Consider the following 18109-nt stretch of genomic DNA (forward strand, 5'->3'; position numbering starts at 1 on the left):
CACAACCGAGGAGGGGTCGGCATTCTTAGTGAAAGCTGTGAGTTTGTGTAAAAACAGAGCGAGATCCATTTCAGTCACAGAACCAAGAGTGTGGCAGTATCCTCGGGGGTACCCGCGTCTCTGTCTCTCTCCCTCCACCGTCTCTCGTTCTCCCTCTCCCCCTCCAGCTCTGATTTCTCACGGGGGCATCTCTGTTGGGGAAGCTTTCGCCTGAGCAGAACAGCCCTCTGGGCCACGAGGGACTCATTGCTGCACTTCCAATCTAGTCTGTGAGAAGGAGTTTTGAAAGTTTTATCACAGTAAGTGATTTATTAAAAGTAAAGGATACAATTGCGGTTGTGTTCCTTGTTTGGGGGCCACACCCATGGGTGCTCAGGGATTACTCCTGGCTTTGTGCTCAGGAATCACTCCCGGCAGGGCTGAGAGGGGACTAGAAGGGGATTGGACCCTGGCTGGCCACAGGTAGGGCAACTGTCCTCCCAACTGATGTACTATCTCCATCCCCAAGGATCAACTTCTTTTGAAGAGGCAATTTCTTGAAGACATTCCTATTGGCTGTTTGCTCAGTCTCCTTTTCTGGAGTCAAGACAACTAATAAACCTCACTGATTCCTGGAGCGATAGCACAGCGGGTAGGGCGTTCGCCTTCCAAGCGGCCAACGTGGCCGACCCGAGTTCGATTCCTCCGCCCCTCTCGGAGAGCCCGGCAAGCTACCGAGAGTATTCGATGTGCCAGACACAGTAACAACAAAGTCTCCAATGGAGACGTTACTGGGCCCGCTCGAGCAAATCGACAATCAACGGGAGGGCCTTTTAAAAATAATAATTAATTAATTAATCCCTGATTAATTAATCTCAGTATTTGGGCTGGAGTGATTGCACAGCGGGTAGGGCGTTTGCCTTGAACGTGGTCGACATGGCCGACCCGAGTTCGATTCCTCCGCCCCTCTCGGAGAGCCCGGCAAGCTACCGAGAGTATCTCGCCCGCACGGCAGAGCCTGGCAAGCTCCCCGTGATGTATTCGATATGCCAAACACAGTAACAAGTCTCACCATGTTACCGGGCCCGCTCGAGCAATTCGATGAACAACGGGAGGACAGTGACAGTGATTTGGGGGGCCACATCCAGTGATGCTCAGAGCTGCCTCCTGGTTCTACCCTCAGGAATCACTCCCGGAAGGGCTCAGGGGCGATCCCTCCGGATCCTTTTCAGGGGGAGGTATGGGGTGCCAGAGATCTAACTCGGGTCAGCGGCGTGGAAGGCAAAGGCCCTACCGCTGTGCTGTCGTGCCAACCCCATCAACCTAATGATTTATCTTTAACTTACATCGTGTGTTTTAGGTTTTTTTTTTTCCTCCAACAGTGCATCTTGAGCCCGGCAAGCTACCGAGAGTATTCGATATGCCAAACACAGTAACGACAAAGTCTCCAATGGAGACGTTACTGGGCCTGCTCGAATCTTATACAAGTCAGAGAATTCACTCTACTGTTGAAATGCACCATTCCTAGCCCCTTCCCGCACTGTTAAATTGCCCTGGGCTCGAGAGCATCCCTCAGCTTGTAAGTGAGACTCCAGGAGAGGTGAGGATTACTTCTGTTTCATAGATAACTTAGTTTTCGGGTTCTCTATTTATTTTTTGATTTGTTCCTTTTTCTCTGGTACCAATTCAACTCCAGATTCTCCCGCTGCCTAGTCACCTCTAGCTGTTCAGGAATTGTGTGAGTCTGATCTCCATAAGGAGGTGTCCCCAGAGACTTTGAGCAAGCTCCGATCTGGGCTTTTTCTCCATAGAATGTGGTCCAGTCCTCACTGGACTCTAGCTTTGCTTCCTCGTGGAAACTGTCCTTTCTCTTCATAGGAATGCCTGGCGTTTTCCTCTGAATGGATCCATGTGCTTATTCTACTGAAGCACATCCCGAGAAAAAGCTGTGGAAAGAGTAAGTTTGAAGTCTTAAACATCCCAAAGTCTCTACTACCATCTTGTCCTCCGTAGATAGTTGGGTTGGTAATAAGTTGTGGATTGGAAGCCACTTGTTTCCTGAAATTTTGAAGGCCCTGTCCCACTGTTTTCTTAATCACTTCACTTAATCACTTAACTTCCCGTTAGTCGTGGATTTGCTCGAGCGGGCGCCAGTAACGTCTCCATTTGTCCCTGTCGCATGCTAGTGTAGCCCAATGGCATCTGTTCGCTCCGGGAACATGAAGGGCCTCAAACCGATCGTTTATGATCTTGACAAAGAAGTCTGACCATCTGGTAGGTGGGCGGCCATGCGGTCTTTTGACATCCCGTGGAATCCAGTCGGTAACAGCTCTAGTACAACGGTCGTCTTTAAATCTCATTACGTGACCAGCCCATCTGATTTTCGACACCTTGGCAAATGAGACAGCGTCCCTGATCCTTGATCGTCGACGGATGTCAGAACTCCGGATTCGTTCTCTCATTTGAGTGAAACGTGATAGTCCAAGCATAGCTCTTTCTATTCTTCTTTGGGAGACCTGAATCTGTTTTCTTAGTACCCAGTATTATCTTTGGGAAGTCAAAGTATTTCTGACTCCTGCTTCTGTGTGAATCATTTGGAGGGAAGATGGTAGGATGCCATATGGTGCAAGATGCTGATGCTACTTTATGATAGGGGTTGGATTTGTCCAGCGATGGACACTGGAGAAGGAACTTCTTCCTGGAAAGTCATGTGACAGTGACACAAGTCTTTGAAGGTAAATATTCTTGAATTATTTTTATGGATGATTCTAGTGCTCATTTTTTTAGTCTCTTTTGTAGAACATCTATGATTTCTAGGTAGGACGTACTGGTCTAAGGAATAGAAAACTATTCTTTAATAAATTTATTTTTAGTCTTTTTTCTTCTAATATCTGAAATATTTATTTGGGCTGGAGTGATAGCACAGTGGTGGGGCGTTTGCCTTGCACGCAGTCAACATGGCCGACCCGAGTTCGATTCCTCCACCCCTCTCGGAGAGCCCGGCAAGCTACCGAGAGTATCTCGCCCGCACGGCAGAGCCTGGCAAGCTCCCCGTGACGTATTCGATATGCCAGACACAGTAACAACAAAGTCTCCAATGGAGACGTTACTGGGCCCGCTCGAGCAAATCGACGAACAACGGGAGGGCCTTTACCTTTACCTTACCTTTTATCTGAAATATTTATTTAACCTTATCTTTCGATCCTACTGAGGTTTTTATAATTTTAATTTTTATGAGATTTTAAAAAAGCTTTTTTGCCATCTAAGGATATCTCTTTATATAGTTGTCTTTCCTTATTTTATAGGCATATTTTCTTCTCTTCTTCCTTGGAAATCAGGCATTTTTCAGTTATCTTTTGCAGTTGAGGCTGTTTCCTTCAGATTACTTTTTTCCTAATTGTTTTCATCTCGTCCATGAAATACTGCTGCTATAAACTTCTCTGCCATTTTCTGTGTTTTCATAAGCTTCTCTGACTTCACAAACACACGCTTGCTTTCAGCGGCGTCTCTGAGCTGTCCGGAGGGAGAACGGGTGTCCATGAGCTTCCTGGGCACACTCTGCCCGGGGCTTTAGTGGACGGTGCGAGGCTGCAGTTCTCTGATTTGGAAACTCTTATGTTCACATGTCTTGGGTTTTCTTTTCTTTTTCCCCCATTATACATTTATTATTTTTGTGCATCACTCACTGTCATAGTTTAAAATTATGAACAAAAACACTAATCACCCATGAGCAATCCTTTTATTATTATCCTTTCTTATTGTTGAAGTTATTACAACATCTGAATGGTAACATATCAATATAGACAGGGATCAAAAGAACTGACTGATTACATTTGGAAGGAACCCAAAGATATCAGCTCACTGATGGACCTAGAACATGTCTTCATAAGCTTGTCAAAATGTCTCAGCATGTTTGAGTTTTTTTTTTTTTTTAGGTATATGTTTTTATTAGGGCAATCATTTCCAAGGCCATAAAAATCTTTAAAACATGAGTCGAGTCTTTGTTAGTGATATGAAATAAAATCAACAAATGTAACTATAGTCCATATGATCACGATCACGACCATCCTGTTGTTCGTCGATTGCCTTGAGCAGGCCCCAGTAACGTCTCCTTAGTCCTAGCCCTGAGATTTTTTTCAAAAGTGCCATATTCAAGGCTCTTTCAGGGTAAGGAGAATGAGACCCATTATTGTTACTGGTATTTGGCATATTGGGTACGCCACAGGGAGTTTGCCAGACTCTGCCGGGTGGGCAGGTTACATTCGGTAGCCTGCCAGGTCGTCCAAAGTAGGAATGAGATAATAAGATGTCCGGGAGCTGGTTTTTATAGTCTCTGGGTCTTGGCCGTTGCTGGGATTACACGGCACCAGGGGGCCAGTTGGTGGTTGTGACCCCTGCCTGCTGGAAGGTGGAGGATCTGGGTGGAGGATGCTCAGCCCCGATCCAAGCAGGCTTGGAGATCTCAGACCCGGGACCCGCATGCTTTTGTTCCTCTGCCGGTACCTTCAAGCATGTGGAGAGTGTTCTCAGCATGGTGGTGGCTGGTTCTGGAGGTCTTTGGCTGCCGGAGCCCTGGTCGGGGCGGGGAGGGAAACTCAACCCGCTCCCCTCCAAGGGGCCCGGCGAGGACAGCCAGGCGCATACATTCCAGCATATAAGGCAAGTTTCCTAAAGTTGTTTTAAACTTAGGTATGATTATATTATTTTACAAATTAGAGTGACAAATACTATGAAGGCCAAAATTAATACAAGTAACACAGATGATATTATCCTGCCTCGAGATACATATATTTGAGTTGATATTTAATAAATTCCAGCAGCATCACAAAATAAACTTTAAAGGGCAAAATTTTAAATTTTAGGAAAAGTAGACAAGATGAGTAGATACATGGGAGCAATTTTTTTCCCATAGGAGCAATTTTAAAGTACTGAAAGCACAAAATCATTTCAATATTAGAAATATGTTATCAGAATGAAAATGAATATGACTATTTCCTCACGTGGTAAGAACATTAGAAAGAGGTGACTTTAAAAATGCAGAGACAGTGAATTAACTTACCACTTTCTTCAAATAAAAGAATCGCTTGAAAAATTCAAGCACTATTAGCAGACACATTTTATGGCAGTAAATGAAATGCTTTGTGTTTCTGTGGAAAACTATTTCAACAGTGAAAATGATGTGGGGATCAGAAACATATTATCCTGGGACACTAGGACACTCTCCCGATCAGCTGCCACTACTCTACGATCCTCATGAGACTGATGTCTCCCCGTGACATGACTATCTGCACTCTCATTCCACCAAAGAACATAAACTCGGTTAAGTGATCCATGGAAAACACCAACTAGTTTTGAGTAGCCTAGATTGACATGGGCATCGACTGCCCGTTTTAATGGACCACCCCAGAGAGCTGGCCCACCTGGTTTCATCTGAAAAGTAACCAATTCATAAACCATTTCATAAACTCCTTCTTCAGGAGGTTTTTCTAATTTGCACCATGGTACCAGGTACGTGATCTCGCCCTCTTGTTTATCCATTAGAGCCAAACTTGGAATGAGAAACTGCTCCTGCCACTTCTTATCTTTGGCCAATGCCTTCCTAACTTCAGTTCGGTGAGCCAAATTATCGTATTTCCAAATACGAAAAACTTGAGTCAGTCCGCCTCCAAATTCGACAGTCCAATACCCAACCAATTCAGAGTGAGTAGTCCGAAGGTGAGCATTATTCTTAAAATTTTCCAAGAACTCATTCATCCTTGGGGTTTGATATAATAGGTACGAAATTCATAGCATGTTCCATCATACTGTCTGAGGCCCGCAGCAAAAGATGAGCATACCTGTAGGGTCAGGGGCGTTCAGGCAGCCAGAGCCCTCGCCATGCGTTGCACGGCGAGCATGACGCGGCCGTCAGGGAGTCGCTGTGGGGATTCTCGGCACCACGGACGGGCCGTGTGTGAACCTGTAGACTCGGACTTCAGGCATGGCAGCGGATCTGCCCTGGGAGGTCGTGGGGTCAGCGTGGGCTCTGGTGCCAGGCACATTGTTGGAAAGGTGGACTGAACCGTCCGTCCCCACGCTTGCCCCTAGCTCTAACCCCCATAGTATGTTTGAGTTTTTTTTTAAACTAATCAGTCATCTAATGCAATTTCCTTCTTTCAGCTTAATCATATTATAATCCTCGTGTTCCACGTCTTTACACTATGTCTTGGGTTTTCTTCTTGAGCTGGATAGGTCAGATCTTCCCTCTCTTACGTTGTGGGGGAAGCCGGCGGTGTGTGCCACATTCCAGTCGCACCTGGTCACACTGTGTGCTCCCAAGGTGCAGAGCGGGCAGTGGAGAGAGTCCAGAGGGCTGGAGGCCAGGCAGGATCTCCCCACACTCGGCTTGGGACTTTGGGTGCCATGGGGGGGGGGCGGGGGGAGGAGAGAGAGTTCCCTTTTTTCACTTAAAGCTCGGAAGTAACTATTGTAGAGAACTCTGCAAACAGTTCCCCCAGATGAACACCATTTTCTTTTCTTTTTTTTTCTTTTATTTAATTTTTATTAGTGAGACACCATGAGATACAGCTGTAGACTTACAAATTTTGGTGCTTGGGTTTCAGTTATACAATGATCGAATACCCATCCCTCCACCAGTGCCCATTTCCCACCACCACGGATCCCAGTATCCCTCCCACCCCCCATCCCCCCCCATCCCACCCTGCCTCTGTGGCAGGGCATTCCCTTTTGTTCTCTCTCTCCTTTTGGGTGTTGTGGTTTGCAAAAGAGGCAATGGGTGACAATCATGTTTGGTCTATAGTCTACTTTCAGCATGCTTCTCCCATCCTGGGAGGATCCTCCCAACACCCTTTATTTGGTGCTCCCTTCTCTATTTGAGCTCCCTTTTCCCCTAGCGTATGTGGCTGGCCTCCAAGCCATGGAGCGAAATTCCTGGTACTTATCTTGGCCATTCTTGGGGGGGACACCATTTTCTTGCTAGTGAAGATTCCTTGTGTTATTCCGCAACACGGGTGTGTGGCACATTTCAGCAGTTAATGCCATCCTTCTCCAATGTTTAAATACTAAGCTAAAAAGCTCCTGGTTCCTCTCGGGACCCCTGGCCTGCATGTCACAGCGACACAGGCAGAAGGCAGTGTCTCTGAAGGACACTTCAAATGGCGAACTTTCAGTGAAGTCACCCATTCGCGGCTCAGTGACAGAGCCCGTATATTATTGTCCTTTTCCAACTTAATAAGAACAAAAGGCCGTGGCCGGACCAATTAGTCAGCTATGATGAGACTGGATGACATTTTTACTCCTGAACTTTTCTGGTATAAAAGTGTCCCTCGAGGAGGGTCTGCCTGTCACCGGGAGGAGTTCGGCAATCAAACGGTCGTCTGTGGAGATTTGCCAAAGTCCAGAATGATGAGGTGAGAGGCGACATTGTCCCGCAGAAAATGTGGACTCTCTGTGCACTTGATCATTTCTGTGCTCCTGAACGAGGCTGATCCAAGTCTTTCTCTTCCTTTGCAGGTCCCCGAAATTCCATCTCCTCCTCATCCTGTCCCTCTCCATGGCGTCCGTGCTCCGTGGCTCCCCTGTCCCTCCTCCGAAGGTAAGAGTCCTTCCCCCATGCTGGGTGCTTGTCTGTCTAGCGGCTGGCAGCACGGAGCATGAGCTCCGAAAGCGCCTCCAGGAATATGAGAGAGGGAAGTAATTTCCCTTTTATTTGAGTTTTCAATGAAAATAAGTACAAGGAGACATGAAATTAGTACAAAGAAGCATTTCTGGGGCAACAGATAACACTGGGCTCGGTGAGCATTTGTTTGGCTTCATCAGGAGTTAGCCTCTGCTTAGGAAAATATTCATTTCAATGCAAATTGCTTTGCCCCTGGTAATTTATTCATTCTACATGTATCCACTATAATAAAAGTAGATATTTAACCATTGAGAGTCTATTAAAAATTCAGCAGATCATTTTTTTTTTCAGAAGCGGTCGATTCCTAATTTTGCAAAAATGGTAACATTTTCAGATCTGGGATATAGGTATTTAGATCTCAGTGAAATATCCCATAAAATATTAATTCATATATTTATTTAAAAATTGATTGAGCGCCTAACTCTATTTTTAAAGCAGCTTAAAGAGATTCGGAAAATGAATGTCTTTCCTTGGAGTTTTTAACACTAGTTTTGGGCAAATTTCGGTTGTCTTGGGGCAATCTCCCCTTAAAGTTGCTACATCTCTTGCCATTTGGGGCTTTCTTGTACTTTAACTTGGATTCCCTGCATTGGACCTGGAATTCTGTAGTGACTCAAATCAATATCATTTATGACACCGAGTGGAGGACCTCAGAGGCTACATGCACCCCACATACACCCCACATACTAAGCACCTAAGGTTTCAAAGCAAACAAGATTCCCGCTTCCACGCTTCTCCTCGGTCATCGCGACATCCATCATTCTCTTCCGTGTTTACTTAATACGGCTTCTCTCTTCCCACCTCGCTCCCGTGAGCAGCCAGCAGTGACTTACTCATTGATCCTGCGAGACAGCACATTGATCACGATGACGAGTGGGCCTCGTCCGTGAATCCGAATGTTTTCTCAGGCGCCTTCCTAATGACGCTGGGTCGTCTCCCTGCAACTCGCCCCTGACATCTCTGTGAGAGAGGCGAGCGTGTGCAGTTTGAGAGAGAACGTTCTCTCTGCTCGTGCCCGTTCGGGAGCTGCTCATGCACAAACGAAATGGGTTTTCTTTGTTTCACCGAGTTGTCCGGATTTCTTGGCCTGTTCAGTTCGGCTTCCCTTATCACTGGGTCTCGCGGGAACGGTGCCGAGTGGACTGTTTTGGGGTGAATGATGGTGCTGACCAAAGACAGAGGGGCTTCTGTGACGCTCGTGCCAACTTTGCTGGGCTCACCAGGTGAATAGCTCAAGCCGCTCTGTGCGCGGGCCTGCGGCGAGGTTGTCCTGACTCTGTTGGCCGAGTTTCTCGGCACCATTTCAGGGATGTGGGGGGACACTCTCGGGGCTCTCATCATTAGAACTGATGCTTTCCTCCCCGCTACAAGGAGGCTCATGAGTATTTCTGGAAAGAGCTGGAAAGCGTCTCTTCCTGAAATGACTCACAGGCCCCCTGCTTGCTGGGGGTTTTAAAATAGATGGCATTATACCACACTGAGATTTCCTCTGTTAATTCAGGAAAAAACTCGCGCTGGGGGTTCAAATCAGAGGTTTGGATTAGGCTTCCCACGACCAATATTTTTGAAACTCTCTTGACTCTGCTCAAATTCCAAGTCAAGAGGTATGAAATGTGCTTTTTCCCCCTGGGCGGGGTCGTGGGGAGGGATGGTTTTCCTTTTCCTGGGGGGATCTCTGAGTGTCCTCTGGAGATGCCGGTGGGCTCGGCAGCCTTTTGGCCCATCTTGCCGCCCACATGTCCAGAAGCCCTGGGACAAGGATACGTAGTTTCCCTGGCAGTTTGAGTCTATCTGTGAGGACACGAGTGGTCACACGTTCCTGGGAGCTTCTGTAGGGCTTCACGGCCCTATGCTGGGACTCAAACCCCCGCTTCCCCGAGGAGCAATTCATTTCCTGGCTCGCAGGAAGTGACCACCTGCCTCCCATAGTTTTGCCCTGCCCACATGGCGTGGCACATACCAGGTAACCCACCTTGCTTCCTTCCTGAGAGTGATGGAAGATGCCCTGCTGGCACCTGGGGCCGTCCAGGCTGCTGCCCTGGGCCTTGTTGGATTGCCGGTCACTGAGGTCATCGTGGACTTTCACATTCCACCCTTGGTTCCTTCTCAGCTCAGAGCCCCTTCACGACCCTACACCGGCCAGGCCTTGAGCCACCAAGAGACTCAGAGTCCCACCAAAACACCCAAGACTGAAGGTGAAATCGCCACCCCCCACCACCATCCCCGCCCCCGGAGAACATGACCAATGGCCTGCCCAGGGCCTGAAGGAAGGATTCCACCTACATCTCGGTGGCCACTGGTTGTTTGACTTCTTGAATTTTTAAAACAAGTCCCAGGACTCCTTTGGGACCCTTGAAATATTCTTTATAAAGAAGGTCGCTGTGTCTAGGGTCAGATGCAAATACAGTGTCACGACTGGTGTAAAATCGGATGTCAGGTGTCAGAGCGTTTGATATTTAAAGTATATTTAGTGTTTTCACAAACTTCTCTCTTGAAAAAAAAAAAAAAGATTGGCTAAGCTGGATTTATTGCCAGAAGAGTCTGAAAATCGCTCCTGTTGAAATAAGCTTCCCTCCTAACGCTGTGCTTTCTCTCCTGCCCACCGCGGCCCCAGGGAGCTGGAAAATCCGATTGTTTTCTCCTCCTGTCGAGCTTCTGCCCACCCCGGCCGGCCCCGGGAGACACGCTCGATTTTCTGAAGCCCGCTTTGGAGAAGATGCTGATGAAAAGGTCTTTCCGCAACGGGGTTGGCATGGGGATGAAAAAAACTTCCTTTCAAAGAGCAAAATCATGACCAAGTGTGCAAAGAACGCTGGGAACGGATCCCGGCGAGAGCCCGACTTTCGCCCGCGGAGGGTCCCTCTGCCTCGCGCAGAGCTCCGGTTTGGGTGCGTGAATGTTTGAGCTCTCGTGACCACACGGAGAAAATCAAGCTGTTGTTGTTTTTCTTTTTCAATGTAAATCTGTCCCCCAAATACCACCATGAAAAGTAAACTGCTTGTGTGATCGATGCGTCAGCTTCCTGAGCTAGGAGGGACACGTTTGCTTTGACCTTAACTTGGACAGCGAGAGGGTGTTAGACCAGCGACAAGGGTCGGGTTGTGCCCTGCCTGTGTGGTTGTCGCAGCGGGCTGCTTTACTTCCTGGACTCTTCTGAAGTGACTTAGCAGGACTGACCGGGGTGGGCACATGTTCCTCCAGCCCAGGAAGATGAGTGGGGTGATTCAGGGCTTACCATCTCTCCTGCAGCCGGTCCAGAGGCCAGACACACACTGATTCTGACCCTCTTAATTAAATTAATCTGCATTTAAATTGTAAAACACACACACACACACACACACACACACACACACACAAGCTGCCTGAACAAGAACAGTTCACAAGAACAGCCAGAACACAAGAGATGGACCAGAGGCCGCATGGTCATATGTGTGTGTGTGTGTGTGTGTGTGTGTGTGTGTGTGTGTGTACACGTGTGTGCGTGCTTCTGTGTGTCTTTTTAAGCCGATCCTCAGTGTTCTGAACCAGGTGCTTAATTCCTGCCCCCACCGCCCACCCCGTTCTGGTGAAATGCCTGACATTGCCGTTTTGAAATGCTAATACCACACGAGGAGACGGATCGGTCATAAAGACGGACGTGTGGGATTGATTCTGCGGCTCGTGGGGGCTGCGAACCCGGAACAGCCCACTTTGCACTGGGCGTTGCCCTCACAGGCCAGGAAAGGCCTGCTAAGTGTCCATCTTGCCCTTTGCCCCTCTGTCCTGGAGAAGCCCACCTTGTCTTCCGGGGGCAGGTCTAGAGATCTGAGCCATCAGCCAATAGTGACTCCCCTCTCCGCCCCTCCAATCCAATACTGGACTCCCCTGGGAGCTCCTGGGAATGCAAAGGAAGAATCCACGTCTTTGTCACTGCGGCAGGCGGCTTCTCGGAGAGCCGAGAGCGTTTCTCCTGTGCCGCAGAGACGCACAGGCCTGTGTCTGGGAGACTGGGGGTCTTGGACTTGCCATCTGCCCAGCTAATTAGCCAGCTCACTGGGTGTTATTTACCCCTGCAAGCAGGGGGGCGGGTCCCGGATTACTAAACTGGTGTGGGTGTTGGGTAGCATCTTACAGCGGGCAGAGAAAAGATGGTGATTGCGAGCGAATCTTCCTCATTCCCTATTTGCATTTATATAGAAGTTTAGAATAATAAAACACCAAAAACATAATTAGAGAAACTCTCTTCCCGTTGCTGGATCTCCAATACCACTCTCGCCCTGGGGAAAAAGCCCAGGAAAATGTATTTGCCTCTGGGGCTTGGAGTGATAGCACAGCAGGGAGGGTGTTTGCCTTGCACTCGGCCGACCCTGTTCGATTCCCAGCATCCCATAGGGTCCCCCGAGCACTGCCAGGAGTAATTCCTGAGTGCATGAGCCAGGAGTAACCCCTGTGCATTGCTGGGTGTGACCCAAAAAGAAAAAAAGAATTGCCTCTAAACACTGTGGCTGACAAAATGCAGGAGCGCAGAGAAATTCCTTTCCGGGAGAAAGAGAGTTGAAGCCGCACTCAGGTTTGGGGACCGGAGTCACCCCAAAAAACGGTGCGTCTCTCGCAAGGTCAGATCGGCAGGAGAGACGTGGGCGCGGGCGGACCTTGCACGGCTTTGGGAATGTGAACCCCCACAGTGGTACCAAGTGGGGTCCCCAGGATAGAGAGCGAAAGGGCACGTGGGCTGTTCCACGTGGGACCCGGGGGTGCCATGAGGTGGCCAGAGCTTTGCTGGGGCTATCGTCACCTTTCTCTGCGTCTTCTGAGGCAGCCGGCACAGAGAGGCGACAGGAGGGACCCCACTGCTAGTGGCCCTTACCCGCCTCCTTGTCATCACTGTGATGGAAGCCTGGGCCTCACCTTCCCAGGCGCCACTGCTGGGCAAGATGTGGGTGACGATGCCAGAATGAAAGTGTCCCCAGCCCTCCCGGACGCCTCTGCTCCACCATCCCCGCTGGTCTCTGGTCCTGAGCCGAGGAGGCACCATTGGGGCGGGGAGTGGGAAGGACCCCATGAGGACCAGGGCCCCTAGGAGAGAGAAAACTGGGAGGGAGGGAGGGAGGGAGAGAGGGAGGGAGGGAGGGAGGGAGGCACCAAACCAGGGTGGTGGCTGGATGTCCAATCGCCCGGCTCTGTGAACACAGAGGTGTGACCTCGCTGATGGGAGTCCCTGCGCAGGGCCCAGCCCCTCTCCCCTCCCTCCTCTGCCCTCTCCCCTCCCCCCTGCCTCCTCTCAGCCCCTCCCCCGCTCACACACACACAGGGAAGCATAGCAGGGGTGTCCCATGGCCCTCCCTGGAGTGTGGCCGTGCGTCTCTGGAGAGGGTCCTACCGGGCACAGGGCGGCTGGAGAGACGAGGGCTCGGGTGACAGCTGCCACAGTGCCCCCGGGAGGAAGGAGGGGCAGGGAAGAGCCCCTGGTGCTGGGCCATCGTCCCCCCCACCACCACCACTCAGGGGCCACAGACCGTGCCTGGGCTCGGTCTGTGGCACCCACTGGGCCACCCACTGGGCCACCTCACAGGGGCCATCGGCTCGTCGCCCTGGGGCCTCGTGTTCCTGATGGTGCCAGTCACGCCCGTGCTCACGTCCTGTCTCTCTGTCTCTGTCTCTCTGCGCGCTCTCTGTCTCTCCCTCCCCCTCCCTGTGTCTCTCTGCCTCTCTCTGTCTCTCCCCCGTGTGTCTCTGCCTCTCCGGTCTCTGTTTCTCCCGATGTGACTTTGCCTCTGTCTCTTTCTTTCCCATGTCTGTCTCTGTCTCCCTCTCCCCTGTAGGTCTGTCTCTGTGTGTCTTTCATTCTCTCTCTCTCTCTCTCCCCCCCCCACTATGTGTCTCTGTCTCTCTGTTTCTGTCTCCCCATGTGCTTCTGTCTCTCTCTGCCTCTCTTGTCTCTGTCCTCAATCTCTGTCTTTGTGCCTAGAAACCAGCTCACACTGTCCATTCTCCCCTCATTGCGATGATCCACACTGGTCTTCAGCGACTTCAGCGGGTCCCTGACCCACAGTATAAGGCCCCTGTCCCCTCAGTGGCCTTGACCCCAGGTCCTCAGGCCACTATCCCATCAGTGCCCCTGACCCAGGCTCCCCAGCGGCTGTTGGTGGCACCGAGGGCCATGTGACCCCAGAGCCTGACTCCCAGGGGACACAGTTCCATGCTGAGTGCTGTAGAGAGAACCCAGAGTCTAGTTCCAGGGCTTCAGGGCCCCTCTGGAAGCCCAGCAGCCTATCCACCAGAGCCAGAAGCTCAGAAGCTTCTGGAAAAGGTTTGCTATGTGCGTCACCAGAACTTCTCCTGTGCTGGCATCTGGGCTGTGGATGGGGCCAGGGCCATCCAGGCAGGGTCAGTGTGGATGGTGCCGAGACCATGCACCCGGGCTCCCCTGCAGAGCTGGGCCACACTCTGGGCCACGCTGGGTTCCTCTTCATTCCCGTTGGTTCCAGCGAATGTGGCCAGCACCTGCCCAGAAGGCCGAGGGCTCCTTCATTCTCCAGGTTGTCCCTCGGGGCGAGGCCGGCACCTCTGTCCTGGGCCCATATGCACTGGAGACTGACAGTGGAGACAAAATGTCCGGAGCCCACTAGAACTCATGAGGTGGCCAGCCAGTCCGCATGCGCCCCAGCCCCATAACTGCAGAAAGACAATGAGATGCCTCCAAGGCAGGTGTCCACGCCCCACTGCACAGATATGCCGCAGGTGCATGGTTGAACCCAGGGGTACTAGCTGGGGTGGGTGGCAGAGTCCAGGCAGAGGCGCCCGGGCAGGGGTGCTCTCCCTTCTCGCGGGGCCCCTCCTGCTGCTGGGGTGGACAGGCGCTTCTCAGCAGGCAGGCTGGTCGGGTTGGAGACGGAGGGCGAGGGTCTTTCTCGACTAGCCAAAAGGATCGAGGATGTGTTTGGAGTTTCCGGGATGTTCCTCGTGGTGGTGAGCATTCCCATGACTGGACGGAGAAGCCATCAGAACATGACCGGGCCCGCAGGGGAATTCTGCAAAGGCCCTGCTGGACCTGGGCGAGCATGATGGGCGAGCATGATGGACGTGGCCAGAGCCTTCCTGGGGACTGGAGATGGAGCACGGCCAGCTCTGGCAGAGTGCAAGGCTCAGTCTTGGGAGCTCCGCGAGTTGCTCTGGGTGCCATGGACTGGAGACTTTGCATCCTTGGACCGTTGGCAGCGATGGCACGGCCAGAGGGCCACAGGAGCTGAGCTCCGGCAGAAACAAGCCGGATGCATGAAAGAGTGATGGGGTCAGTGGGACCCCGAGTGCAGCTCAGGACCGGCGCCTTGTCTTCTCTCTCCCAGCTCCCCTGGACCTCAGGAACTGGGGCAGCATGTGGGCTGGACCAGGAGATCTACCAACATAGACTTTGGGTGCAGATGGAGCTGAGTGCCAGCAGCACCCGCTTTGTGACACACCCCAGCACTTCCCTCCCCTGAAAATGGCTCCCCATGACCTCACTCAGAGCTCAGGGACCCCCCAAACACACACACACATCCAGTCTACCATCTACGACAGGGGTATGTATGTGGCAGCTGGTGCCCCAAACATCCCAGCTAACACGGCCTAGAAAACCAGCCACCTGCATCCCCCCAGAAGTGAAATTAGTCAGGAATTAAGGCAGGAACCATCTGGTGAGCATGGAATCAGCAACTGGCCCTTATTCCGAGTGCTAAGCGTGTAGAGGTTTATGAGGCTGAGTCTGGGGAAATTTTGCTCGCTTCCTGATGGTCAATGCAGTAGACATATCCTCCAATGGAGAGGCACCAATGAGGAGAGCAAATGGATGTGACCCAAGGATCGTCACCAGGACAGCAGGGGGCCCAGGAGCCAGTCTTGATGGCAGCTGGTCCTGCAGGCTCCGGATCGAGTGCATGGACCCCTGGGTCCTTATCAATTCCTGTCCCCACTTCCAACCCGGACCACAGAGAGTCAGTCGAAAGTGCCCCACGCCAGTCACACGAGCCCCCGCCCCACTTCAGGTCCCCTTCAAGACTGGCCCAGCATCATGGAACACCGGAGCCCCTCCGGCCCCACTGACAAACTCCCCTCCCCGCTGTGTGGTATCTTAGCCCAGTCCAGGGCGTGGTGGCCCCTGGTAGGAGTGACAGCAAAGGTTAGTTCTCCCGGCTAGGTCAGCATCACGGGGTACACGCCAGGCAACCACGCTCCCCTGAGTTCTGCAACATCTACAAGATTGATTGAAAGGAAAAGTCTCCTGGGATAAATTTTTTCTGTTTTTTTTTGGGGGGGGCAGATGGGGCACAGCTGGTGATGCTCAAGGCTGACTCCTGGCTCTGTGCTCCAGATCACTCCTGGCAGGGCTCAGGGGGCCGTGTAGGATGCTGGGGATCAAACCCGGGTTAGCCACATGAAAGGCAAGTGCCCTACCTGCTGTACTATCTTTCCAGTCCTCTTTGTGTTAGCTCAAGTTTTATTCATTTATCTTACCGTCAAGGGACACATCGGACTTAAAAAGAAAAAACAGTTTGGGCAAAGAAAGAACCAGGTCGCCAAACTATACCCTACACTCACTCACCCAGGGGAAGGAGCTCAAAGCACTTTCAGACGTGCCACGTGAAGTGGTTGGAAGAACAATGTGTCCCCCCCACCTACATACACACAGACACACACACACACACTAATACACAGACACTCACACAAATACACACACACACTCACACACACAAATACACACACGCACACACTCACACACAGACACACGCATGTGCACACACACTCTTACACACACTCACACACACTCTCACACACACTCGCACACACAATTACACACACATGCACACATACACACACACTCACACACACATTTCCATATCAACGTAGTCACACAGGCCTCTGCTGGAATCTGCACTCTTGTCTCTGCACTTTCCTCAGGGGTCCGGTTCTGTCTGGGACGCTGACCCTGCCACGTGCTCAACACCCATCGACTTTGGGGACGTTTCTCCCACGGAAGCCACCTCCTAGGAAGGGACTTGGAGGTCATCCAGTGTGGGGTTCAGGGAGCAATGTGGGGTTCACCGCCTCCTTCCTTCCGTGTCCAGCTCCTGTGAGAAGATCTAGAGGCGAGAAAGCCGGTCAGTAGCACAGTGTCGGCCAGGGGCACTCACAGTCCAGTGTCCCCCACGACAGCCTGGGGACTGGGGGCAGCCAGTGGTCACCTGCAGGGTCATGCTGCCTATTTTGTCCCCTTTCATTTGATTTTTGCTTTGCAAAATAAATTGCACTTTTGATGTTTTTAATCATCATTAAGAATAAATATTTCTTGGGGCTGGAGTGATAGCGGGTAAGGCGTTTGCCTTGCATGCAGCCGACCCAGGTTCGATTCCCAGCATCCCATATGGTCCCCTAAGTATTGCCAGGAGTAATTCCTGAGTGCATGCGCCAGGAGTAACCCCTGAGCATCGCCGGGTGTGACCAAAAAAGCAAAAAAAAAAAAGAATAAATATTTATTAATTGCTTTTCCTGTATTTGACCCTTTTCCCGACTGAGTATATTTTCTTGGTTATGATACGACTTCATTATATAGTAGGTAGGATATCAGGCATTTTGTCATGTTTTATAACAATATTTTTATTTTATTTGTACTTTGCTTGTAAATATCTTTGACTTTTCTCCTTCACCGTTTCTGGCAATGGGACCAGGGGAAAGAAAATACATTCCCATCCTGAGATAATAAGAGGCTGCGAGGTTCCATTTAAATCTTTGATCCAAGGCATCATCTCTTGCTGCATCAGATTATATGCTCGAGTGTGCTTCTCTAAGGCTCCCCACTCAGCTCTGCGTATTTCCAACGTCCTTCTGCATTTCTCAGGTAAGCAGCAGTCTGGTGGGGCGACCATTGTCAAGTCAGTATTTTTCTAAATTAAATTTTGTTTGGGGGCCACGCCCAGCGGTGCTCAGGGCTTACTCCTGGCTCTGTGCTCAGGGATCACTCCTGGAGGAGCTCAGGGGCTCACCTGGGTTCCTGGGAGCCTAACTCACTTTGGCCGTGCGCAAGGCCAGTGCCCTGGCCGGCAGACTTCCTCCCAGCCCCCGAGGCAGGATTTATTTCCTATCAAAATTTCCTAGGCTTCGAATTGCTCTATTTTCTCCTGGAATCTTGGGTGTTGACAGGTTCTAGCCAGCCTTTTTATTTATTTCCTTCTAAGCCACCGTTCATTCATCCTGGATATTTCTGAGACCCTTTAAGGGTCATGCGTCTTTCCCAACTTCGTCTCAGGGTCTGAATTTCCTAGACACGGAACATGGTCAGAACCTCTTGATGCTCCAGGGTCCGTCCGAGGCCGCACAACGTAGGGATTGGTGAAGAGAGGGGCAGAGCTGATTGAGCCTCAGAAGAGATGTGCCCTGGCCCACCAGGGAAGGAAGAACTGGCACTCTCGGGGCAGGCCAGAGAGGGTGCAGACGCCC

The 18109-nt window shown here is 50.9% G+C and overlaps 1 protein-coding gene and 1 pseudogene across 1 annotated transcript; one reads left to right on the top strand and one right to left on the bottom strand.

Moving 5' to 3' along the window:
- Positions 1-5136: 5136 nt before the first annotated feature.
- Positions 5137-5876, bottom strand: LOC130015992 (protein NipSnap homolog 3A-like; annotated as a pseudogene).
- A 1504-nt stretch (positions 5877-7380) lies between these two features.
- NPS (neuropeptide S) lies at positions 7381-10482 on the top strand. Its single transcript, XM_056106704.1, has 3 exons — positions 7381-7388; positions 7492-7573; positions 10272-10482. Exons 1-3 carry the CDS (start codon positions 7381-7383, stop codon positions 10449-10451), a joined length of 270 nt encoding a protein of 89 aa, XP_055962679.1. The 3' UTR covers positions 10452-10482.
- The last annotated feature ends 7627 nt before the right edge of the window (positions 10483-18109 follow it).

This window comes from Sorex fumeus, unplaced genomic scaffold (genome assembly GCF_029834395.1).
Source record: "Sorex fumeus unplaced genomic scaffold, SorFum_2.1 ptg000142l, whole genome shotgun sequence".
NCBI lineage: Eukaryota > Metazoa > Chordata > Mammalia > Eulipotyphla > Soricidae > Sorex > Sorex fumeus.

What these genes read in the sequence shown, in the direction of transcription:
- NPS (XM_056106704.1), top strand. An exon ending in CCCCTGTCCCTCCTCCGAAG is followed by an intron (nt 7,574 to 10,271) that starts GTAAGAGTCCTT and finishes CCGCGGCCCCAG; the next exon opens with GGAGCTGGAAAATCCGATTG.